The sequence below is a fragment of the Populus trichocarpa genome, chromosome 4 (assembly GCF_000002775.5).
Source record: "Populus trichocarpa isolate Nisqually-1 chromosome 4, P.trichocarpa_v4.1, whole genome shotgun sequence".
NCBI classification, from domain to species: domain Eukaryota; kingdom Viridiplantae; phylum Streptophyta; class Magnoliopsida; order Malpighiales; family Salicaceae; genus Populus; species Populus trichocarpa.
In genome coordinates, this window is record NC_037288.2 from 14,327,587 (window position 1) to 14,354,011 (window position 26,425).

The 26,425-nt window shown below is 34.1% G+C and overlaps 1 protein-coding gene across 3 annotated transcripts; it reads left to right on the forward strand.

The window, feature by feature from the left end:
- Positions 1-2,270: 2,270 nt before the first annotated feature.
- On the forward strand, positions 2,271-8,940 carry LOC7472559 (uncharacterized). 3 transcript variants are annotated; one of them, XM_052452021.1, is made up of 13 exons: positions 2,271-2,364; positions 2,591-3,024; positions 3,220-3,289; positions 3,677-4,075; positions 5,328-5,458; positions 5,560-5,668; positions 5,787-5,944; positions 6,085-6,158; positions 6,264-6,378; positions 6,479-6,681; positions 6,818-7,998; positions 8,088-8,359; positions 8,502-8,940. In XM_052452021.1, the coding sequence occupies exons 1-13, from the start codon at positions 2,356-2,358 to the stop codon at positions 8,521-8,523; spliced, it is 3,177 nt and encodes a 1,058-aa protein (XP_052307981.1). In that variant the 5' UTR covers positions 2,271-2,355; the 3' UTR covers positions 8,524-8,940. The 3 variants fall into 3 exon arrangements, with proteins under 3 accessions (XP_052307981.1, XP_052307982.1, XP_024455084.2); XM_052452022.1 differs by having other exon boundaries at positions 6,267-6,378; XM_024599316.2 differs by having other exon boundaries at positions 5,799-5,944.
- The last annotated feature ends 17,485 nt before the right edge of the window (positions 8,941-26,425 follow it).

The following is a 26,425-nucleotide window of genomic DNA, read 5'->3' on the forward strand; positions in this document are numbered from 1 at the left end:
CTTTTTTTTATCTCACAATTATTTTTTTTAGAGTTACCTTATTTGATGGGTAATGAATAAGGTATGGATATTATAAAACCTCACCCACACCTTACCCAAACCTAACCCGACACACACACACATTATGAATATCTAGATTTTTTACCAACGAGATAAATGATTTGAATGAAATAGAACAGTGAGTAAATAGTACTCATTGTTATCCTAGTTTATAATACAACACTAACATATATGCAATTAAGTTGGTAAGAGTCCAAACTTTAGAAGGAAATTTTCTTTCCTATACAAAACCAAAAAAAAAAAGAGGTTATAGGACACTTTTTACTTTTTTCTTGTTTTGGATGCACAAATCATAACAACTTATTTAATTACTAACATATATTAAAAGACATTGACATTTCACTCTAGCAATAAATGTTGAAAAGCCAAGGATTTTTTCAATTTGGTTTTCAATTTTGTTTTTTAATTTCATGCTCCAACATTGAATTTAATAGGTATTGAACCTCATGATCCAAGCTTGGCAGGTTAATATAGGTTGACTCGGGTTATTTTTTTATTTATTTATTTATTTATCAACTTCATCCTTTAATACTAGGTGGATTAAGAATTGAGCTTTATATTTTATTTATTTATTTTATATGGGGTTATTACGGTCTCATGATCCAAGTCGTAAGTTTTACAGGTTAGCTAGATTGACTTGAGTTTTTTCTTGTTTTTTTAATTGAATTGTTTTTTTCAATCTCATCCTTAAACATTGGGCTGATTGAGAGTTTAGCTTCATAGTTTTTTTTTTCTATTTTCTTTTTATGGAATTATCCTGGTTTCATGACTCAAATTTGACAGGTTAACACGGGTTGACTTGAGTTTTTTTTGTCTTTTTTATTGAATGTTTTTTTTTTCGATTATATCCTTGAATATTAGGTTGATTGAGAATCAAATTTCATAATTCGTTTTAGTTTACTTTTTATGAGATCATACTAGTTTTATGACTCGTGTCACGAGTTTAGTCAGTTAACTTGGGTTAACTCGAGTGATTTTTTGTATCTTTTTTTTAATTGAATTTTTTCTCAATCTCATCTTGTAACATTGGGTTGACTGGAAATTGAGTTTTATAATTTGTTTTGATTTTCTTTCTATGAGGTTATCCTGGTCTCATAACTAAGGTTTGACAAGTTAACCCGAGTTGACTTGACTTATTTTTCTAATTAAATTTTATTTTTAATTTCATCCTTCAACATTGAATTGATTGAAAATTGAGCTTAATATTTTTTGTGTGCTTTCTACAGGATTATTAGGGTTTCATGACTTGGACCAGAGATTTAGCAAGTTAACTTGATTTAATTCGAATAAATCCAAGTTAATCTAATATGATGTTGTCTCAATATATAAAAAAGATATTGTCTTTGTTTTTTTAATCAAATTATATTTTTACTAGTCATTCGGGTTGTTTTTAAACATGTAAAATTAATTACATCACATCGAGTCAACCTTCACATAGTTTATTTTTCCTACTAGAAAACATGTTAACAACATCTAAGTTTTTTTTTTATGTTCAATAAAAAATTAATCTGATTATAGTGTAATGCGTATAATTATTAGTTTAAATTAAAACCCAATAGGATACTCCTTTGAAGAGAGTCTGACAAAAATACTAATACATAACTAGGAGACTCGAATGAGATATGACTGAAATCATAAAGACACAATTGAACAAAAGTGAGATAAAATTGAGAATTAGATAATAATCAGAGGTTGATTTGAAGTTTCCCTCTTTTTCCTACTTTCTAAACAATCCCTACTTCATGTAATATTAAATTAATATTTTTTTTATAATTTTATTTTATAGTTTTGATGAATTAGTATAAAAAATTAAAAAAAATATTTTTAATATATTTTTAAATAAAAAATATTTTAAAAAAACACATCCAATATAATACAGATCACAGACTTCATCCATGCATAAAACATAACATACAGTCACTGGTAAAATCCTAACCCTTGTTGGGATATAATTGTCTTTACTCACTATCCACTAACTCCACCATATTCGACCCCTATAAATATTTTTAATATATTTTTAAATAAAAAATATTTTAAAAAAACACATCCAATATAATACAGATCACAGACTTCATCCATGCATAAAACATAACATACAGTCACTGGTAAAATCCTAACCCTTGTTGGGATATAATTGTCTTTACTCACTATCCACTAACTCCACCATATTCGACCCCTATAAATATCTCCACCAAACGCTCTCTCTCGTCTCTCTTTCTCTCTGCCTTCATTATAAACAAAATATTCTCTATAATTTCTCTCATGGCCATGTAGAAATCTCATTAGGGTTTCGAGATGGATCTGGTACATTACTGCCTTATCTCTTCAAATGCTTCACATTATAGTCATAATCTAAGTTTATCACCTTGAAATCGACTTCTTCTCCCGTGCTTTCTCTTGTTTTCTCGGGAAAATCTTTGCTTGGTATTTTTCATGTTTTCAAAGTAAAAGAAAAGAAAAGCTTTGATCACTGGCATTTTTTTTCCTTTCTCATTGCTAGTGAAGTTACTAAAAGTAGTTTAAATCGCAGGAAATACAAAGATTCTCGCTCACAGACCTCTCAAAGCAAACAAAAACTGCAGCTTCAAGTAAAGATCATGAGTTCCCTAACGCAGAGGTTTTGGAAACAAGCGTGATAAAATCAGTCTTAGAAGACAACAAACTACAGTTACTCTCTCTCTCAAAAAAAGTTGTTACAGAACGTACAATAATCACCAAGCTGCTCCATCTCTGCTGCACCTTCGATTCTGTTGACTGCGCCACATCACTACTCAACGGCGAGTTCGGATCGGTGCCGGTGATAAATGAACCGGACTCAACCGGTCTCTCGCCGCTGCACGCCGCTGCAACTGCTAACGCGGCGCGTTGTGTGGAAATGCTTCTGGAAAAACACGCTCGTACGGATTTGGAGAGCAGAGATGGACGCAGACTGTTACCTCTGGAGCTGTCCTTGTGTAACACCAGGTAACAAACAAAAGAAAGCACGTCGTTTTAATCTTTTTGATGAACTAAAATGGAAAAAGTGTAAAAACTTTTCGTTATTTATTTGATGCATCTCACACTGCAGAAAGATATTACCTTATTTAGAAATGTTGCTTTTTCTTGTTTCTGTCCTTCCCGTGTATTTTTTGTTCAGTGACTTTTTTTATGTTATTTTAGAAAGGATCTGATTTGGGATCTGGATGACAATTCAACCATTGAAGACTTGGTTGTTCAAATTAGTGAAAAGGTATTGAAACGTTTTGTTATATATATATATTGTTTGGTTGCTGAGAAAGTGGTAGAAAGTGATTATTTGATGGCATTTTCTGTATTTATTTATCATGGAATTAGGTCAAGTAAAGTCAAAAGAGTCAAATATATTTATTTTTTTGTAGTGAAAAAAAGAAAAAGTCTATTAAAATAAGATTCATTGATTTGATGATTTATTAAAGGCTTTGGCTCGTTTTGGTTAATGAGAAAACAATGGAAAGAGACGCGAAAATATTATTTATTCAATTTTGTTATATTTTATTAATTTATTAAGGGATAGTCTCAGCTTCGAGGACAGTAGGGAATTTATTAAATTAAGAAATTCTCTGTTTTTTTATTAAGCTAATTTGATGCTTTTCTACAGGATTTAACTACACTAAAACTTCTTGCTGACAAAACGGAGGAAATCGGTGACGTGGCATACAGAATGGCGGAAGCAGGGCGTGTGGTTGATTTAGCTGCTCTTCTGGTAGTGGCAGCAGATAAAATAAATGAATCGATTTTACCGGTGCGTGATGCTGTTTTGGATTGTAAAGAGAAGACCACAATTTACGAGGCTGTGATTAGAGAGGCATTGGCACTTGGCGGCCCTACGCCGTCGTTGAGGGCAGCAAAAAGGGTAACAGTTCTAAGCGAGAGTGAGCGTGCTGAGAAAAGGAAACTCTTGCTCTATGAGATTGAGTTGCTTCAGCTCTTTGGTGCTGTTGGTCTCGGATGTTGTACGGACAGGAAGTTACCGTCACCGTTAATCCATGCTGCACAGGTCAGAATAGATCTTCATTCCCTCTGATTTTTATTTTTATTTGGCATTTTGTTTAACATGTGGAATGAATAATAACCGTATAATGTATGCAACATTATGGTACATGGGATTTTGGGAAATGGACATGTATCCCGTACGAAAAGTATCTTTCAGATGAGATAATTTTTTTTTACAGTGTGTTTAAATGTTTTTATAGTTATTTTTTAAAATATTTTTTATTTAAAAATATATTAAAATAATATGTTTTTATTTTTTAAAAATTATTTTTGATATCAATGTATCAAAATATCTAAAAATATTAAAAAATATTATTTTAAAATAAATTAAAAAATAATTTTTTTAATTTTTTTTTAAAATATAAAAACATGTACTTAATCATTGATTATTGAGATCTGTGGGCACTTTTGTAAATCAGGGGGTTCACAAAGAGGAATCACCGTGTACTCTCATTAGATACTTTGTAACATATGGGCTTAGACATTTGGGACTTTTACCTCAGAGTGGTCACCACAAATTCGTCTATTTCAAATTAATGAGTAATGAAGTATAAACATGATTCTGTTACGACACCCCTTCCATGTCTTTACTTCGAAAAACTATTTTTTCAACCAACATTATTTTCTTTTCTTGGCCTGTGAAGTCTCGAATTAACATTTATTTTTCTACAATTAATAGCTTTATTTCCAGCGTTGTCTTCATATATTTAAAGTGGGACTCGGAGCAGCAATTTGAAATTCTAGTAAGCAAGTGAAACTTTTGCAGATGAATATATCTAATCTCAAACGAACATATGCTTAGCAACTGCTTGGGACAAAAGAAGATCATGATATTTGTATCACGTTCCAAATCACTATATTCTTACACTGTATTTGTCTTTGATAGACTGTCATTTGCATTATAATGTCATTTTATAGTGACAAAATCTATAACATTATCAACTGTCCTAATTAATTTCCTTTCATTTTACGAGTATACTCTCCAGGTTCAGTGCATTCTGTTTCTTGCGTTTATATAGATTAATGTCATTTATGTACCTTTTAACTTGAATTCTCCCTGTATTCAAGTTAGCCTGTCATCCTAGACAAGAATACAACAAATTTCAGGAAAACTAATTGGGAAATTTATCGCCTTTGTATTACACATTCAAAACTTCAAAGAAAGGAAGCATAGTATACCGTGTTAACAAAAGTCCACAGTATGGACCGTTATTTTCAAATGATCCGTAACCAGGTACTATTGATAATAATCACAGGCTGGAGATGAAACCATTATTGAGTTGCTTCTGAAGACTAACATAGACTTAAATGATGTCGATCCTGACGGACACTCTGCTCTTCATTGGTGTCTCAAGGCATATAAGCAATCATGTCCTCAGCAGATGAAGTCTCTCTCTCTCACACGCACAGGCACAGGCACAGGCACACGCGCACGCCCGCACGCACGCACTCTGGTTTTGCTGAACTTCAAATCGCCTTCTGTTCCAGGATCATGTGGCTTCTACTGAAGCATGGTGCTCGAGTGAACCAGAAAAATAAGCTGGGCTTGACAGCTGTTCATATTGCTGCTTCAAATGGTAATTCACAGGCACTCCAGGTATTTATGTATCAGCTCTTCAGGTTGCTTTTACTGTTTTACTGTCTTCCAAGCACATCTTGGTAACATATGATAGTTTCATAACTGAAGTTTTTTATCATGCTCATTTTCCTGTAAGACTGTACTGCAGGCCCTTCTATTGGAAGACCCAGATTGTATCAACTCTAATACAGAAATGGAAGAAACCCCATTATTTTTTGCTGTGAAGAATGGCTATAAGGACTGTGTTGAAGTTCTATTACACTGGGGAGCAAGCACTGGAGTCTTTAATTTGCGGTTAGAAACAACTGACCTATTTTCATTTATTTCATCTGTTTTTATTGTCTTTGTAGCATTTATCGTGTCTCTCAATGAGAAGATATGCTGATCCTTGCAACCTAATGCTGACATCTTATTGTAACTATTATAATTCCCAGTAAACAGAGACCTGTAGACTTGGCTGAGTCACAAGACATGCGTTTCATGCTAAACAATGCTGATGTTAACCTCAGTAAGTTGAAATTCTTAACACACTCAAAAGGTTAGATTGAGTGGGAAAATGTCATAATAAAGAAGCTCGTGTCACTCATTTCATTAATCTCGTGCTCACAATCAGCAGTAAATCGTCCCATTCAGCAGAAATATACAGCATGGTTACAAGGAGGTGATGTAATTCAAGGGACCTGCAAAGAACTCTTTACCTTGACAGATGAAAGGAATCCTACTAATAGGTGACCTCCTTGGATAAACCGATAATTAAGAATCATATAATAAAATAGTGATTTTTTAATTTATTTGGTCTCATAATTTTCCACTGCTTGTGGACAGCAGGACTTGCTCGAGTACAAACAAAGAGATCTGTAAATACTTCCATTCTCCTCGTGGATGTGTTAGAGGCACCAAGTGTTTCTATGCACATTCTGAAGAAGAGCGACAGCAGGTGAAGCAGGGAAAATACATGATTCATTCACCTGCTGCAGGGCAACTAGAACGGAAAATTTTTGTTGGAGGCCTCCCAGCTTCTGTAGATTCTGGTTAGAAACCGAACACATTCATGCAACTACATATGTAGTCTTATTAACCTGAAGATTCAAGTGCTGATTTAGTAAGCCAAAGAACTTCAATTTTATCTTATATTTTGTCTTTCTTCTCCAACCTTTTCTGCATCAGACTCTCTAAGAAAAATTCTTGAAGAGAAATTTGGTTCGGTGGACAATGCTGCAGTACTTGGAGTTCAAACAGCAGATAAGATGCAGTCTCGTGGATTTGGCTTCGTCACCTTCAAAGATAAGAAATCTGTTTCTGCAGCTGTTGAGGCACACCATGTTATTATTATGGGTAAGCAGGTTGAGATCAAAAGTGCTGTTCCAAAATTCCTTCTACTAGCTGAGTTCCAGAAATCAACCCAACAACGTGAAAGAAATCAGATTGACGAGAAACTTCCACAAGCACAAACGCCCAAAGAGAAAACTGAGACGGAAAAGGCCAAAACTGACGTGCTTAATAGGCAGACATCAAGTGAGAAGACAGAAAAAGTGATCCTTAGTTGTAATTCCACAGAAGAGATAAAATCTGAGCCAAGGACTTGGGCTGATACTTTAATCCATGGTCAAACAAAAGCATGTTCTAGTGAATCTCAAACACATGAAAGATGTATGCCTAAGTGGTTCAGAACATTAAGAAGGTGGCTCCCTAGCTTCTTGCAACAAGCATCAAAGAGGGGAGGACAATATGCTCTATCGTCGGTGAAAGCTGATTTCAGGGCCCTTTTTGGCCTAGAATTAGACCATGCCTCTCTCGGTTTCTCAAAGCTTAGTGACTTCATGAAATCTATCCCTGAGCTTTGTCACGTTACGTATCACACTCCAGCCAATCATATGATACTTCTGCCTAGCCTTCCCATTCCTTGTCAGCAGCCACTTCAAGATGTTACGATTGACAGTCCATCTTCACATTCTACATCAATTGGTGATAGCGGTAATGGAAATTCTGATGGTTCCATTTGCTCTCAGGAACCTCTTCTTGTGTCCATTGAGAATGATGACTTAAATGATAGCAGCAGCACTAGGGTGTCCTTTCAGATCACTGATGATAATCCTGCAGATAAATTGCCCTGTGTGAACTCGAGGTTTCTTCAATTCTTGAAACCAGACCCAATCTTTCATGCTCGACCGTGGGTAAATAGTGACTCTGATGGAGGCAAAGAGAGTACTGTTGGTGAAAGAGGATCAGGAAATGGGTTTCAAGAGATGAAGCCCTGGCCTCAAGGAAGGCATTTGGTTTTAGAGGCCCTTGCCAGAAAAAAGAATAGCTCATCTGTTTACTTTCTTCGTGAATTTGATTTCTATGATGTGAGGATTCAACAAGTTGAGATTTATTCATTCAGTATTCTAAACTTCATTTTGTTTTATGATAAAATAATATTGGGTGGTAATTGCAGGAATACAAGGCAAGCATCGCACAAGGAAGGTGCCTGGGGTGCAACGAGCGTCGGATGTTGTGGGCCAACTTCCCATGCTTGCACTTGGTGTGGTGTGCTGATTGTAAACTACAAGCCATGATGGCAGCTCGCCTTGGTGAACACAAATGTGTGGTGTGTGATATCAAAGTGCAGGCAATAGATTTGATATCTTGGCATGAATACTGTCAGCCCATTCTTGACACAGCTTGCATCAAGGAGTTCCCCCCATTTGATCCTGGTTACATGCTAAAGTAAGGACATGCCACCTTAATTTATTTATTTTCTTTTACATTTTTAATATGAACCAACAAAATGCTTGATCATTGCTTAATTACTTGTCCAATTTCTAATGGTTTTTCTTTTTATTCTGCCTCTGCCTCTGCCTCTATCCAGGAAGAAGCCTATATTTGAATAGAAGAGAGAGCTGCAGTACATGTGAAGGCCTTAACAGACCAGCAGTCCGCGACTTGCAGCACTTGGGAAAAGGTTTATGGGAGGGAGCGGTTCTTCTGAGCAAAAAAAAAAAAGAAAAGGAAAAAAAAAAAACCTAGATATACAAGACTATCATACTCATGTGATGAAAAAACCTAGTATATACATAGGCTTGCCCCCGGCAAAATTTCAACTGTTTTCACCATTTTGTTGATTCCCTCTTTTTATCTTTCGGTCAAGAGGGAATCTCTATATAGATTTCAGAGTGTATAGTTCCCAAATACAAGCATGAATACATGCCTTTGCCATCCAATCGACAACATTAATTGATTGATACGAGGGATGTGCTTGTTTTAGTAAAACTAGAACAAAGGTTTAGTGAATTAATGCCTTGATCAAATATTACCGATGCTTTTTTTGGGTGAGCATTTTCAGTTCGGTTTAGTTTTTATTTTAAAAAACTAGACAAGTTGAATTTTTATTTTTTGAATTCAAAATCAAAATTAAACCGAAACTGGTTCAAACTGATCATTTTCGGTTTGATTTGGTTCGGTTAATTGAGAAAATAATTTGGAAAAACAGATATAATCCATTTCTATTTCATGTGAAGGGCAAGCTCATGCCAACAAATGGAGAAGATGGATGACGAATTGATTGGCCTAAATGGCAAGGATTTTAGCCATATACAAGTGCAAAATAGTAATCTAAATGATAAGAGGACCAACAGGATTTCACCAACTCATAAAAAACCCAAAACAACCTTAGAAGAAATGCACATCTTTTTTATGCAAAAACAGTTAGAAAAAACACAAATTTTATGCAAAAAATGTTTTCTATCTCTTCATCTTTTGTTTATAAATAATAATGATGAAGTGTGCAGTATGAAAGAGGAAAAAATGATAATTTTGGATCAAATGGTGATGTAAGGCTTGAGCTAAGAATAATGAGAGAATTAGAGAAGGAGAGTGGTGAGAGTGGGGCAACTTGAAAGATATTTGGGAGAGAGGGAGACGGCTAAGAGCTGAGGGATTGTGAAGTTTAGTTTTAGGGTTTTCTTTTATAGTGGGTTTAAAATTTAAATGTTGGTTGAATCGGTTTGGTTCGGTCCGGTTCAATCGGTTTAAGATTTTAAAAACCGAAACTGAACCGAATTAATTTTTTTCTTAAGCTTTTTAATCGGTTTATTTGGTTTTTTCAGTTTAATCAGTTTTTTTATTTTTTTATTTACCTCTACTTCTTTTCGTTGTTTGTTTTCTTTTATGTTTTTCAATTACCTCGTTATTAGCTATTTTGGCATGCGTCTTCAAAGTAAATCTCATTATTTTGATGTTTTGATTTAATTTTTTCTTTTAAAAAAAAACTTGCTTCTTTTGTTTGGCCGGCCACAGATGGATCATGCAAATAAAAGAATAACATGCGTTTATGACTTGATGCATATCATATACGTGCTCCATGAGGGAGGGAATCTTTGTAAACTTTAATTCATTAATTCCAAATCTTCTTGAATATTATACTACACCCAATCATTTCCCTTTCGTTATCTCGATTAAGATATCATGTAACAGGATCTCTATATAAAATAACTTAGTGATCTCAAGTCTAAGGATCACTTACACAACCGTTACGTGAGCATTTCCATAGATATATGTGTTCTCTACATATAAAATTCTCATGCGGGTCAATTCAATGTACATGTTTTATGACAAACACATATATATTAGTTCTAGGTATCTCTTATACCTCAGCTTATGAGAACAACTACTTCTTTTCATAAACGAAAGAACATAATATATACCGGTCTCTACGACTTTAATAAATGTCTAATATTTAAGAGAGCATCGACCAAGAACATTTTAGGAACAATGTTTTGATGCAATAAGAATTTCATAATTATAACAACTTTATAATTTCATTTGCAAAGTATTTTTGTCCCATGAACTTTATCTTTACTCTAGATTTATTAATATAATATTATATAAATATTAAAGATAAATTAAGCCTTTAGTAATAATAAATATGGATTTACATGAATATAATAATTCCACATTTAATCACCCGATTGGTTACAGGGCATATTAAATTAACAATCTCTCATTTGTACTAAAGACAATCACTCATATATCTAATATCATATTGCTCCATGTATCATTAATGCTTCTGCATGGATAATGATTTAGTCAGAGAATCTTCTAGATTCTTTTCGGTGAGTACTCGCTCTATCTTTACATCTTTCATTTCATTAATTTATTAAATCAAATGTAATTTTTTTTAAGTACTCGTTTGGATCATTTATGAGACATTGGTTTCTTTGCTTATGCAATGACACCAATGTTATCACAGTACATGACAACTGGATCAACAATGCTAGGAACCAACCTAGTTTATTGATAAACTTCTTGATCCAAACAACCTTTTTGTTTCCTTAAACATGGACATGTACTCTTATTCAATACTAGAATCAGTTGTGCTCTCTTGTTTGGAACTCTTCCAACTTAAAACACTACCATTTAGAGTAAAACATATATTGACTGATATTTACTATTTTTTCAACATTTCATTGAAAAAATTATAATTCAAACAATTTTGAACTTCTAGTTTATCTTTTCCATTGATGGATCCTATAGCCAAGAATATAATATAATTTCCATCATATATCTCTCAATCTGTGTCTTAGAACATATGTCTTTGGAAGGAGATGTTCTATGCAAAATAGATAAGAATCTAATCTTAAATTCTTCCATACTAAGGTATTTTAGCATCTAGTCTATATACATGGATTGAGACAGTTTAAGCAACCTTCTAGATCTATCTCTATAGATTTTTATATCCAATATATAAGTTGCTTCTCCCAATTTTTTTATGGAGAAATTCTTAGACAACAAAAAATTTACTGATTAAAATAAAGATATGTTGTTTATATCCATATTTTTTATGAAATCAAATATGTTGATTATACCATCAAAATTGGATATTCCTACTCCTTAAAGCTTGCATGGTATATTTGTATTGTCTTTCATGTTAATCTTTCTTTTAAAGACTCACTTAGATCCATTATGTATTATCCCTTCAAGTAGATCAATCAAGTTCCAAACTTGGTCAGTATATGAAGTCCATAACTTCAAGTTATTTCTTGGAATAAATATCATATATTACTTCCAAGTAATTGCTAGGCTCATTAATTATAAGCAACATGTCATTCATAATTTTCATGAGAGATCCTTATCTCATTTCATAACATGTCCTAGTAGGCTAGGATCCCATTTAATTTATCCAACCTTAAGTGACTCAACAAATCAAAATAAATTAAATTAAATAGATAACATAGTTTATCAATCACATCTCTATGTGACTTCTAGATCAGTTAGGTAACAACTTTTTGTTTAAACATGTCATATTTGTTTCGTCTAACTCATGCTTCTAACCTCATATGATCATGAGTGACTCGTTCAAATTATATAGGTTAGTTAAGTAGAACCTAATTTTATAGCATTAAACATATTCAATTAATGATAATCTTGAGTGACTCAACAAATTATCCATTAATAGAATTATTGTTTTATGCATATAAAATTGAAAGACAACTATTCATGTTCTCAACATTTACTTAATATATTAATGAGAGATTTATTATCAATTAATTAGGTCTCATATATAACATGGCATAACCGATATACATTTCATACATAACAATGTATATATAAACATACACTCTTAGCATGCTATTCTAAGCTAATTCCCTCGAGCCATTGAAGGGAATTAGATGGTCAAATCCTAGGTAGCTGTAGCAAGTCTTCATAAGTCCATTGCAAGCACTTTGGTTGTAGCTTTCATCGCCATTTCTTTCTTTGTCTTGGATTACATAATAATTTCCTATATAAATTTTTATATTTTTAAATTACATAAAATTTACATAATTAATTAAGAAATCTCGAGTTATATTCGAAGGGAAATTAAATGAGAAAAGAATTACAATCAAGAATAAAAAATAGAGATAAGACAAAACTCATAGGCCTTATTTAATAAAATTACAACCATTCAACCATCAAATAAAAGCACAATCACACAATCACATTGGTTTTTAATGTCCATAACCATCCATCATGATAAATACATTGCATGTTTCAATTCTAATTATTAGCTTTATGGGCTACTATAAAATAATATTCAATCAAATCTAATTTAATAATTTCTCAATAAAAAAAATTTATTTAACATAAATTCCATGAAAATTAGTTTTCAAAATTTAATAAGAAAATTAATCACATTAAAATTTCTATTAATATCCTAAACTATTTTAGGATTAATTAAATAAAATTTTCCAAAATAATAAAAAAAACATTATTTTAGAAAAACTATTTTTCTAAATATCATTTAATTAAACAATTTAATTAAATAAATCCTCATCCCATTAGCATATCATAGGACTTAAAAAATTGAATTAAATACTTTAATTCATTCCTAATCCTATTAGGAAAATAAATTATTTAATTAAAATAATTTAAGGTATAAAATCCAAATTTTATTTAATTAAAAATAATTTTAATTAAATCATAATTATATTAGGAAAATTAATTTAATTTGGGATTCAATTAAAATAAAATCAAAATTTTATTTATGGGGTTAGAAAGGCATAAATAGAAGGGTAAAATGGTATTTTACATTAAAATAAACCATATTATCATAACATTAAAGGGGAGAGGTAAAGGGGTAAAATACCTTGAAACCCTAAATCCATCTCTTTCTCCCCTTCTTCTATCATGTGCAGCCCAGTAGGGTACCTTGCCCTTACCGCTAATGGGCTTTTCAGCGGTAGCCAAAGCTGCCGCTGAACCCAGCAGTAACGACCAAGGTTGTCTTCACCTACAACCATGCGAGGTGCAGCCCTCACTGGCTGCATCTGCAACAACGCAAGGCTACTGCCTTGCACAACCATGGTGGTTGGCGTTGCAAGCAACAGCAGTGCGCCAGGGTGCTGGTAGCAGCAACAACGTCTAGCGCGCCTGGCTTTGCCATCCACGACAACAATGCTGGATATTTTTCTAGCCAACCCTTGGCCAAATTCCGGCAAGATCTAGAAATGCCATCCAAATTAGACCAAACCATTAATCGAGTGATTAATTTTTTAAAAAAATCTAATTTCAAAAATCATGAGAAAAAAAATTGACCTTTTTGGAAAAAAAATTTTATTTCACACAAAATTAATTCCTAATTAATACCAATAACAATTAAAACATGTAATCAAACAACGCTAATTGTTCTAATGAACGCTCTGATATCATTATTGGGTTTTATGAATATCATACACGCAACAAAAACTATGAAGAAAAATTATTCGGGAGTCCCTAGGATCCCGTTAGATAGATCTAGAGTTATTTAGGGATTTATTATCTGAAGATATGATCTTCTTTGGCTTTGAATAATTCTTTAAAGGCTGAGTTGTCACAAACCACAAGTCGTCTAATTGTCTGGACTCCAACGGTAATCCACACAAACCACCCGTGAGAAATCTCCTAAATCCCTATTTAGGAGAAAGGGATTGCTATGCTTAAAGTTTTAGCTCTAATTTTGTGTTTACGTAGTTTTTTTTGTCTAACAGACAATCCACACAAACCACCCGTGAGAAATCTCCTAAATCCCTATTTAGGAGAAAGGGATTGCTATGCTTAAAGTTTTAGCTCTAATTTTGTGTTTACGTAGTTTTTTTTATCTAACAGACAACCACTACTCTTTTTTTCACTTACAAAATAATAGGCATAGCCTTCTATTTATAGGGAATTCTAAAAAACCCTATAAATGACGAAATATCTATTTGCCACTTTAAATAATATCCATATATTATTTAAGAATATATAATTTTAGAAATTTAACCAATCAAGTACTTACTTGATTTTTCTAGGTCTTGAAATATAATCCCTGTATTAATTATATGCTAATCCTTAATTTCTAAAATATATTTTTAATCAAGTCATACTTATTTAAATCAACTCAGTTTAATTTCTGACTAATGGTTTTTAATGTGTGTGACCTATTAAGTTTCTAATATGTTGGTCCAAATATAAAATAATTCTAATGAAATAGAATTAAAAAAATTAAAAAATTAATTTATTATCAATTCATTAATTGATTAATTTATATTTGAAGATCAGATGCATCATCTAGCGACTTGTCATGATCCTTAAAATATTAGAAAAGTCATTAGTGGTTTGACTTAACCTTTTAGTGACTGGTTTCTCAATGTAATTAATATATTTTCATCAATAATGTTCTGATTTAACATTAAAGCATGTAATATGTCTGTCATGTTAAATCATGTTTATTCTCTACATAATAATCATTTATCGTTTGAATAAGATTTGAAACTCTTTTCAAATCTCATTCCACTTTGGTCGAGGATTTATCAGTCAATATGTTTTGAGAATAGATGGAATATTTTTCCTAATTCACTTAGGATGATGAATCCTCTTTTGATCACTCAAGTACATTCATATAGTTTATGTTACACTCAATATCTTCCTTTTTATTACCTTGATTAAGATAACATGTAACAGTATCAAAGCATAATATTCTCTATATAAGTTGACATAGTGATCTCAAGTCTAAGGATCACTTACACAACTGTCACGTGATCTTTTTCATAAACATATGTGATCTGTCCATATGAAATTCTCATGCGGGTCAGTTCAGTACATGTACATGTTTTATAACAAGCACCTACATATTAGTTTTAGGTATCCCTTATACCTCAGCTTATGAGAACAACTGCTTCATTTCATAAAGGAAAAAACATAATATGTATCAATCTCTATGACTTTAATGAATGTCTAGTATTTAAGAAAGTATCGACCAAGAACATTTTAAAAACAATGCTTTGATGCAATAAGAATTCCATATTTATGACAACTTTATAATTTTCTTTATAAAATATTTTTATCCTATAAACTTTATATTTACTCTATATTCATTAATCTAATATTATACAAATATTAAAGATAAATTAAGCTTTTATTAATAATAAATATATATTTACATTAATATTATAATACTACATGTAACCAACTGATTGACTATCATGCATATTAAACTAATATTTACTAGGAAACTAACATTTACTAGGAAATTAACAAGTTCCAAATACGAAAACTAACATTTACTAGGAAATTAATTTCATCTGAACACAAGTCTCAAAAAGTATGTTTAATTGGCAGAGTTCTTCTGATGCACTTCATGCCGAGTTTTGAGTGGTGATGAAAAAGATTTAACACAATGGATGGAGCTGTTTTGATTTCTTAATTAGCAGCCAAGTTAATGTGGTACTGTCAAGAAACAGACTATAACAAAACTAATTTATTTGGACAAATAAAAGTTTCTGTAAGCATAAATAATCTCTTAATCACGTTTTCGCATATAAACCTAATTTACGTTCCACGCCCACGAGCATTTTACAGCATTACAACTAAAGAAAATCTGGGACATAGAGCGGGTAACATAGCCAACTTTATCAATAGAGTCTTAGAGATAAAAAAAAAAAAAAGAAAGAAAAAAGATAGTAAATATGAGGCCAAAGTGAAGAGTACCCTTGACATAACGAAGTATAAGTTTGATAGCTTCAAAATTAATGCATCTCAGTTAGAGCATGCAAGAACTGACTCACAAAGTTGATGGAGTGAGAAAGATCAGGCCTAGTGATAATCAGATATTGTAATGCACCAACAAGAGAGCGATAAAGAGTAATGTCAGAGAAAAGAGGAACTCATTTGCAATCTAAGAGCTGAGCCCGAGCAAGAATGTCACGGGCATACTTGGTTTGACTGAGAAAAAGATTGTTTGAAGCTGAGGTGACATCAAGACCAGGGAAATAGCTGATAGAGGCCAGATCCATGGTGGCAAACTCAATATGGAGTTGATGAACAAAAGCAGTAAGAAGAGTGTGGTCACTGCCAATAATAATATATAATATCGTCCACGTAGAGGAGAAGATAAATGAGATATTGTTGGCAATAAAGAACAAAAATGGAGGTTTCAACATGGCTGCAAGAGAACCTAAGCCTAAGTAAAAAGAAACTGAAGCACTGGAACCAGGCACAAGAAGTCTGTTTCAAACCATAGAGAGCTTTCTTAAGCTTGCATACATGTCTAGGAAAGTGAGAATCAACATAACCTGGGGTTGCTACATATAGACATGTTCCTGCAAAACACAAAAGGTATTTTGAAAATCAAGTTGGTGGAGAGACCAACCATAAATAAAGTAAGAGAAAGAACAACACAAACAGTGGTCGCCTTGACCACTGGTCTGAAAGTGTCAGTGTAATCATAGAAACTAGTGGGATTTATCAACTTCATCCACAGTATGTCCAATGACCAGCAGTTGGTCACATAGAGATTTGAAATCTCAGGGAAATTCAGCAACGGACCAAGACCCTTTCTTCATCAGCTGCAACTCATTTTTAAGACAAATCTCATGAGTCTTCGATCCGTGACTGAAGACATGCTCAAGAGCGAGCCAAACATCACGGGAGGTAGGCTGACCTACAGTGACAGCCATGGCTTCTTCAGAGAGGAAAAACAAAAGGAGACTCAAGATTTGTTGCTTTTTAGCTTTCCAATCCAGAAATTTGAGATTTGTTGGTGACGAATGTTATAACCTAGTATTGATTCATTTGTTTTTAATTTAATTTGAAGGGGTTAAAATTTGAAATTAAAAGATTAGAGGCTTGAATGCAAAATGTCAAAACTTCAGTGACCAAACTGAAAGATGGAGCCCAAAACGACGCCGTTTCCACATGCACTGTTACTTCTTTTTCTTCCTCTGGAAACAGGGGAAGCCACCTGCAAAAGGGAAAAAGCATCGGTCTGCCACGACCCCATCAACGCAACCAGACCAGAACGTAGACCAAATGCAGAGCACCTAACCCCTTTCTAGCCGACTTTCCTCCACCGCCACGAGGTTGCCAACAGACCGAGGAAACCGCCACCAACAGTCCAGCGATGAAAGGACTGTTGGTGTCCCAATCCAACCAAAACACAAAGTCCCAGACCTTACCATTATCCTGGGAAGATAAGGTGCAAATCTCAAGCAAGAAAGCCTATAAAAGGCAGAGGCAGAACCGAAGACAGAGGGGGGGGGGGTAAAAAAAAAACAGAGAGAAAAGAAGAGCAGCTCGAGAGGAACAGGGGACTTTAACTTCCGCTCACCTAGTTAATCCCATCATCCAAACAAAAACACAGAAACGGAGAAGAAGGGACCGAGAGAAAGAAAACAAAAGGAGAGTCTGGGGAAGCATCGTCCAGCCGGTGTGTCATTGCCTGCGGCTCCATCTCCAGCACAGGTAAGTCTTCTTCCTTCTCCCGCTCAATATGAATTCACCTAGGACTGTTCCCTTTGAATTTTAATTAACCCCCTCCCCCCGTGCACGCACTCGTCACGAGTCCTTATGTTCAGCCAGGTTACTGGTCTGAATCAGTAACCGGACCGGGCTGGCTGTATCCGACCCAGCCCGTACAGCTGGCCAGGATCCAGCCTAGTAAAAAAAAGGAAGAAAGAATAGATCGTGTTTGAGCCTCAGGCCCAGCCGACCCAAATTACTTTTGTTAAGGGTGTGTTGGGCAAAACACACCCTTATACCTTTTACATGTATTTTGTTTTTGTTTTGATATCTGATCAAACGAACCCCTTTTGATACTAGAAAATTCTAGAAATATTTGAGGATCTTTGAGAGCTCGCGTTTTGTTTTATTTTTTTCTTTGCGTATTGTTTTCTTCCTGCAATATGCTTAATCTATGGACCTTTACTATTGAATGCAAATATGTTGTGCAATGTTTTTATTTATTATTGTCTAAAAAGAGTAAATAATAAAAAAGGGTAAACAAAAAGAAAAAGGTATAGAAAAATTGTTTCTTCTTCATTAAAAATTCAAAAATTTTGCAAACTTATTCATTTGTGCTAAAGCCAGGAATATCACACTTCTTGGGTTTATATAATATTTACCAACGCTAGAGTTTGAATATTCGTAGGCAAATGTTCACTGATGCTAGAGTAAAGAACATTATAAAAAAAAAAAAGAAAAAAAGAGGAGAACAAATTCTTAACAATTTTAGACAAAACCAGCAATGCATCTTGCCTCAGGTAGGACGCTCAAGGGGTGATAATATATTTCTTTTTTGCGTAACCATTCTTCTACCATAGAATCTTTGCTGATCAATCAAGGTTCTTAGTGACCATAATACTAGGTGACAACTCCTTGAACTAGACATTTTCCCCTCGAAGAACAAGATGTCAAATACATGTTCTTTTTCCAATGAAAATTTTTAATTGGTCGCCGCGATGTCTGGGTGTGATAGAATGACGACTCCACTAGGGAATTTTAAGACTAAGTTTCGCTTCTTGTCTTATTATTGCTATCTTGTTTTGTTATGTTTTTTTTTCCTTGCCTTTACTGCTTTAACATGCATCTTTATTTATATTATCATGCATCACTTTAAGAGCACACACCTTAAAATTTAGGATAGGTGGAGAAATAATGGTACCCCAACGACTTTAGTCTAGATAAGACTCATGAAACCATCTAACTCTTATTTGATTGTTTACCTGATAGTGGTTGATATGTCAATCTGATATTACTTAGGGCTTCTATCTTCATGCTTTTTGTAAGCTTCATATCAGTCTTTCTAGGACGATCACTGATGTAACACCCCACACTTTTATATACGTTTATAGTTACTTTCCTATAATTTGGTACGTAAAAATACAGGTAATTTTTTTTCTTCTCCAGTTTCGCTAACATTATAAATTTTAATCCAAAATTCGTAACCCTCATTTCGACTTCCATCATACCTTTAAATTTATTTATGGAGATCATTCTCTCCCTTACATATCACATTTATTATTATTTCTACTATTTATTAAATTTCTTTTCATTTTAAGTCTCCATTACTCATCGGGTTCTCCTTACTTTGATCTTACGTTCATACGACGGTTTACAACTGAGCATGCAAGAGACCCTTTTGGACTAGATAGTGACCTATCTCTTGATGCGCTTAAACGACTAGAACCTACCTACTAGATTGTACCTTGTGTAATCTCGCTATGGCAAGCCCAACATGTGGCATCTTGAATTCCAAGACCATTGGGTGGCAAATGGTCGTCGCATAGGATACAAGAGTCTGAGTTATTATAGTTGACAAGAAGGAATTAACTTGAATTGAAAGCCGAAAGGTTTATAAAAAGCTTAAACTTAAGGAAGACTGGATAAGGATCCCCTCGTTGACATGATAATGACATCAGGTTTCTAAAATCCTTGAATAATGACCATTGCCACCACGTGAAGGACGAGTCCACATTGAATCTGTATTTTTCCTGGGCATGATTGCATAATTTTCATTTAATGGGTTGAAATATATGTTCCTATTGAAACACACCTATAACACTCGACCACGAAAAAAATAAATGGATAACAAAGAATGAGCTTAGTTGGAAGCTCAACATCGAAAAGAGTTGGAAAGTCTTAGAGAAGAAGTTGGAAAGTCTTAGAGAAGAAGTCGTAAGGCTTACTAGTCTACTCGAACAAGCCTTGAGATCTAAATTCAGAAAAGAAAAATTTACAGCTTAACATGAACCTTTGCTCGCAAATCCACAGAATCTGAGGGCAAATAAGGTGTCATTTGAATATCAACAGGCTACGTATTCCCAAATTGCTTAACCAACATATCCCATAAGAACCATTGACTTTATAGTGAAGGAATCCCAAAAGGACAAGATGGTAAAAGAACGACATGAAAAATGACAAATTGAAGAAGAGCGGTAAAAGAAAAGATGAAAGACATAAAAATTCAAACTACTGATAGTGATCCTCAATCTTTGAAACCTTGAAACAGTCTTCGAACCTTACGAATCCTTTCCTTTCATAGCCAAAAAAACACAGTCTACAGTACGTGCTTGTAGAAGTCCTTTCTATTCGAGCAAGTAAGCAACCTGAAACAATAAACGATGCTCTCAAAATGCAAAGAGTACTTTTTCATAAGATTCATGACATCGAGAACAAGCTACTCATTATTATTCATGTTGACAAAATGAGTGATAAAAAAGAGATCAATTTTTCTCAAACAAAACCTCGAGCTTTTTCTCGAGCCCTTCACTTTGAAACTTATAAAAATAGAAGGTCACCTCATGACGTACCTTCACCAATGGTAATATCGCGAACATATAAGCAAATCATCTCTTTTCCAAGAAAAATCACTATGGAGTTGCAAGATTTCAAAAAGCAAATTGTTTTAAACTCACATCGATTTTTTTTGTTTTTTTTTTAAATGCAAGATCAATATTTCAAGATTCTTTCTAGATAACTATTCCTTCACCAAATTGAAAAGGAGAGAATGGTTACTAGAAACCATTATTTGTCTGAGTCGTTGACAGAGCACATTTAGGGGTAATGGCCAGTACAAGAGGGGCAACATTGTGTTTAGAAGGAAAATTGATCCCTTTTAGATAATTGTGAAACAGGGAACATTTTCTACAACGAGACAAGGGGGCATTTTTGTTTATAAAAGACAGTTTGATCCTTTCAATAAGTGACATCAAATGTTTTTAACACTGAGACAGAAGAGTAATGAATGATCCTCTCAAATTATTCAACTAGACAAAAAATCTTCAGCAAGTAAATCGATCACGATGAGCACCATGAAGGCTGAGTTGTGTAACAATTCTGGAAAAAGACTTAGATGGACCAAATCGAGTGGGCTAGAACCGAAACGATAAAGATGACCCAAATCAGAAATAGCAAGTCCTCATCAATCAAGCAACAAGAAGATTGAGAAGAAACAGGGGCCTATATTTCAAATCAGGTAAAGATGCATGCATAACATCTAACTTTGAAACATTAAACAATATGTTTTGCAAATTTCATAAGAGAAATCCTTGATAAGATCTATAAAAAAAGGGAGGCCACCTTGAAATGGCCAAGAATTGAAAATGCTTTTGAAAATTTTTCGACATGGGCAGGCCGCTCATGAGAATTAGGCCACTCGAAAAATCTTTGTTTTTTTTTTCTTGGGTAGGTCACCCATTACAATGAGATCATTTCTAAAAAATCTTTGTATTTTTCACCCGGGCAGATCACCTATTACAATGAGACAATTCAAAAAAATCTTTGTATTTTTCCACCTTTTCATTTTCTATTTGGATAGGTCACCCATTACAATGAAATCATTTCTGAAAAATCTTTGTATCTTTTAAAAAAAAATCTCTACATTTTTCACCAATCAGGTAAGTCGCCTGGAACAATTAGATTATTTGCAAAAAATCTTCACAATTCTTCTCCATCGGGTAGGTTGCCTAGAACAACTTGACCATTTTTTGAAAAAAATCAAAAGAAATGAAGAGGAAGGGCTTTCACGTTTATTTTCTTTACAAATTTACTATAGAAAGCCAAAAGAAAATGAATTTTTCAATGTCTTTGCACCGTAAGTATTATTAAGAGGGGGACAACTGTTATAACTCAATTTTGACCCATTTGCTTTTAATTTAATTTTAAGAGGGTTAAAATTTGAAATTAAAAGATAAGGGGCTTGAATGCAAAATGTCAAAAATTTAGTGACCAAGCTTAAAGATGGTCGTCTCAACCCAAAACGACGTCGTTACCACATGCACTGTTACTTCTTCTTCTTCCTCTGGAAACAGGGGAAGCCACCTGGAGAAGGAAAAAAGCACTGGTCTGCCACGACCCCATCAACACAACCAGACCAGATCGTAGACCAAATGCAGAGCACCTGACCCCTTTCCAGCTGACTTTCCTCCACCGCCACGAGGTTTCTAGCAGACCAAGGAAACCGCCACCAACAGTCCAGCAATGACAGGACTGTTGGTGTCCCAATCCAACCAAAACACAAAGTCCCAGACCTTATCATTATCCTGGGAAGATAAGGAGCAAATCTCACGCAAGAAGTCCTATAACAGGTAGAGGCAGAACCAAAGACAGAGGGGGGGAGAAAAAAAAACATAGAGAAAAGAAGAGGAGCTTGAGAGGAACAGGGGACTTCAACTTCCGCTTACTTCCGCTCGCCTAGTTAATCCCATCAACCAAACAAAAACACAGAAACGGAGAAGAAGGGACCGAGAGAAAGGAAACGAAAAGAGAACTGGGGAAGCATCGTCTAGCCGGTATGTCATCGTCTGCGGCTCCGTCTCCAGCACAGGTAAGTCTTCTTCCTTCTCCCGCTCAATATTAATTCACCTAGGACTGTTCACTTTGAATTTTAATTTACCCCCGCCCCCCATGCACGCACGCTTCACCCGTGCTTCTGTTTGTAGTCGGGTTACTGGTCTGAACCAGTAACCGGGCCAGGCTAGCTGGATCCGACCCAGCCCGTATGACCGGGCTCGATCCAACCCAGTAAAAAAGGAGGAAGAGTGGGCCGGCCTGGGCCTCAGGCCCAGCCGGCCCAAATTGCTTTTGCTACGGGTGTGTGTTTGGCAAAACACACCCTTTTGCCTTTTCCATGTATTTTATTTCATTTTTATTTTGATATCTGGTCAAACGAGCCTCTTTCGATATCATAAAATTTCAGAAATATTTGGGAATCTTCGTTGATTTATTTGGGGGCTTCCTCGCGCTTTGTTTTAGTTTTTTTCTTTGCGTATTGTTTTTTTCCTACTATATGCTTAATCTGCAAATTTTTATTGTTGAATATGAATATGTTGTGGAATGTTTTTTTTTTATTATTATTCTTGTCTAAAAAGAGTAAATAATATCAAAGGGTAAATAAAAAGAAAAGTGCATAGAAAAATTGTTTCTTCATTAAAAATTAAAAAATTTTGTGAACTTATTCACTTATTCCAGAGTCAGGAATATCGCACTTCTTGGGTTTATACAATATTTACTAACACCAGAGTTAGAAATATTCCTATGCAAATGTCCACTGATGTCAAAGTCAGGAATATTAAAAAAAATAGGAGAACAAATTCTTAGCAATTTTAGACAAAATCAGCAATGCACCCTGCCTTAGGTAAGACGTTAAAGGGGTGATAGTATCTTTCCTTTCGTGTAACCAGTCTCGTATCATAGAATTTCTGTTGACTAATTAAGGTTTCTAGTGACCATAATATTAAGTGAAGACTTTTTAAACTAGATATTTTTTTTTTTAAAAAAAGTATCATATATTTATTTTTTTTCACATTAAATTTTTTTTAAAGATTGATGTGATATTCAGGTGTGAACATGAATATCCTTCAATGGAACCAAGAAGATTTTGGCAGTCAAGGAGAGGAATAAGTTTGCTCTTCAGAGCAAGTAATTTGTGACTGAAAGCTTAATGATAACAATGTGGACCATGGTATTAAAGGAGAAAGTGAGCAAAGATAGAGAGACGAGAAAGAAGAGATCAAAAAGATGTTAATATATAGAAAGCTCTGACCATGAGAATGTTTTGTAAATCACAACACTGTTAGAGATGGAGATAAATTTCATTTATAGAAAAGTATATGGCTATGCATGAGAAGAAAATAAGATACAAATGGAAACAAATCATGCAATGAATATTATATGTTTAGGAGAGATTCTTGAGTATGCATAAAAGACTCAATCGTACTCCCAAACCGCTTGAAACTCGTCAATATAATACTCAACAAATATAGGGAAAAGGAACCTAAGAGCATCATCAGATACACCTAGCTAGTGACACCAAGTGCATTGCATGCTCAGCGGAACATTTCTCAAGGAAAAAGATCCGGAAGTTGTGGACAGCAGTATGGAGAAATGACATGACAATATAAATACCAAGAGCCTGATTTTGAAAAACAATTGAATATCACTTGTAGAGTCTCCCAATCTGATCGCTTCATTTTATCATTCTTTTTTAGCAGTACAAAGTTCCGATACAACTCTACAGGATCACGAAATGCTACATTCGTTTTCCCCACAATTTTGTTCCCACCCTCAGGATCGTTACTTTGTTTCCCTTCAAAAACCTTAAAATAAAAATAAAAATAAAAAAAGCTACTCTCACTAACATCACCAACCCCCACAGTACTATTCTCATCAGCACCCTCACGGCCAGCATTTTCTACAAAGTCCAAAGTCTTATTCTTATTCAACTCTTCCCTTTAACTATTCTCATAACTGATGGATGAAGAAGACGGCCTCGCATAGGCAGGATTAAAAATGGAAAATTGTGGGTTCTTTAAAGGCAATTGAGAATGAATGATGGCCAACAAACTAGTTGGGAATTGACGGCAAGGAACGTCAAAAGAGGGACTAAACTGGTAAGTGTCTGAAACCCAGTTGTTAAATTGTCTCGAAGAATTATGACAGCAAAACTCTAGTCCTACAAGTATTGTTTATTGATGCCTAGATTCTAAACAATGAGGTAAAAGGGCCTCCAGCCACTAGAAACTCACAAATAACACCAAACCAAAAAAATAAAAATAAAAACCCAGTAAATTTTTATAGGTGTAACTGTACGTAAGTGTGTCAACTTCAGCATATGTTGACAAAAACAAACGAAATGTAATGAAGTTGCAAATAAATGATTCAGAGAGAGAGAGTGGAGGGAAAGTGGTGGACAGTGACAGTTTTAAGCCACCAAAAACTCTAAACCCATGAACGGTTGGTTAGTTGGTTCTACAGAACAGATGACTTACATCGGTGCCTCCCTCATCACTTCAGGGTTTAACTTTTGAGTCGTTTAGGGCCGGTTCAGTATATTTCAGGTTTTTCTATACAATGGAATGGAGGACTGTTGGGCTTTAATTACTTTTCTTACTGTATTTCCATTTCTGTTGTTCAAATACACTTTTTTTTCCTTCAATCATGCACAGTGTCTATCTCAATATAAATTTTAGGCAACTTACCATCCAATTCAAGTAAAGCAGGTGTTGATATGTTGATTTTATTCCATTGAAATGAAGTTGTTTAGGGTCTTTTAACAGCACTTTCTATCGCAACTTATTTTAGAAATAAACATATTGAAAATTAAGACATAGTTTTTCTAATGACCAGTGTTCCATCAAATTTATAACAGTATTCTACATCAACTAATTTTCCAATACATTTATTTCATCAATACTCCTTTTCACATGCTAGATTTTTTTCCTAGACAACTCTAAATATAACTTGACTTTGGGCCTGGAAAACACAGGGACTGCTTGCTAGTTGCTTGGATGACTTAAATCAAATATCAAAGAAGAATTTTTTTTTCGTTCTTACTTAAAATGGAGATGTACCTGTACATATATACTAATGGATCAATAATACTAATCTTACAATCAAGCTATCGTAATGATTCTATAATTAAGCTATCGTACCATATGCATTGGTACTAGAAAAGACAAAAATCACCACGGAAGGAAAGAATGACACATAGAAGGAAAAAATCATAATATTCCAATACTTCCTCTCAAGTTAGTGCATAGATATCACACATGCCCAACTTGTCCAAAAACTTTGAGAACACTTGATTTGAAACTGCTTTGGTGAGGATATTAGCCAATTGATCCTCAGATCGAATTTTAAGCAACTTCACAATTTTATCATCTAACTTTTCTTTGATGAAGAATTTGTGTACTTCCACATGCTTTGTACAATCATGTTGAACTGAATTATGGGTAAATCACATGTTACTTTATTGTCACAATATAATCGAATTGGGGCTTAAAAGAAGTCTTAGTCATAATGCTTCACAAATTCCAAAAGACATACATCTAAATTCAGCTTCTGCACTTGAGCGTGCACTACATTTTATTTGTTGCTTCTCCATGTAACAAGATTGCCACCTATAAAGGTGAAATACACTGAAATATATCATCTGTCATTTATTGCTCCAGCCTAGTCAACATCAATATATGTATCTGCACTTTAACAATTTCCATTTTGTGTGAATAATATTCATTTTCCAGG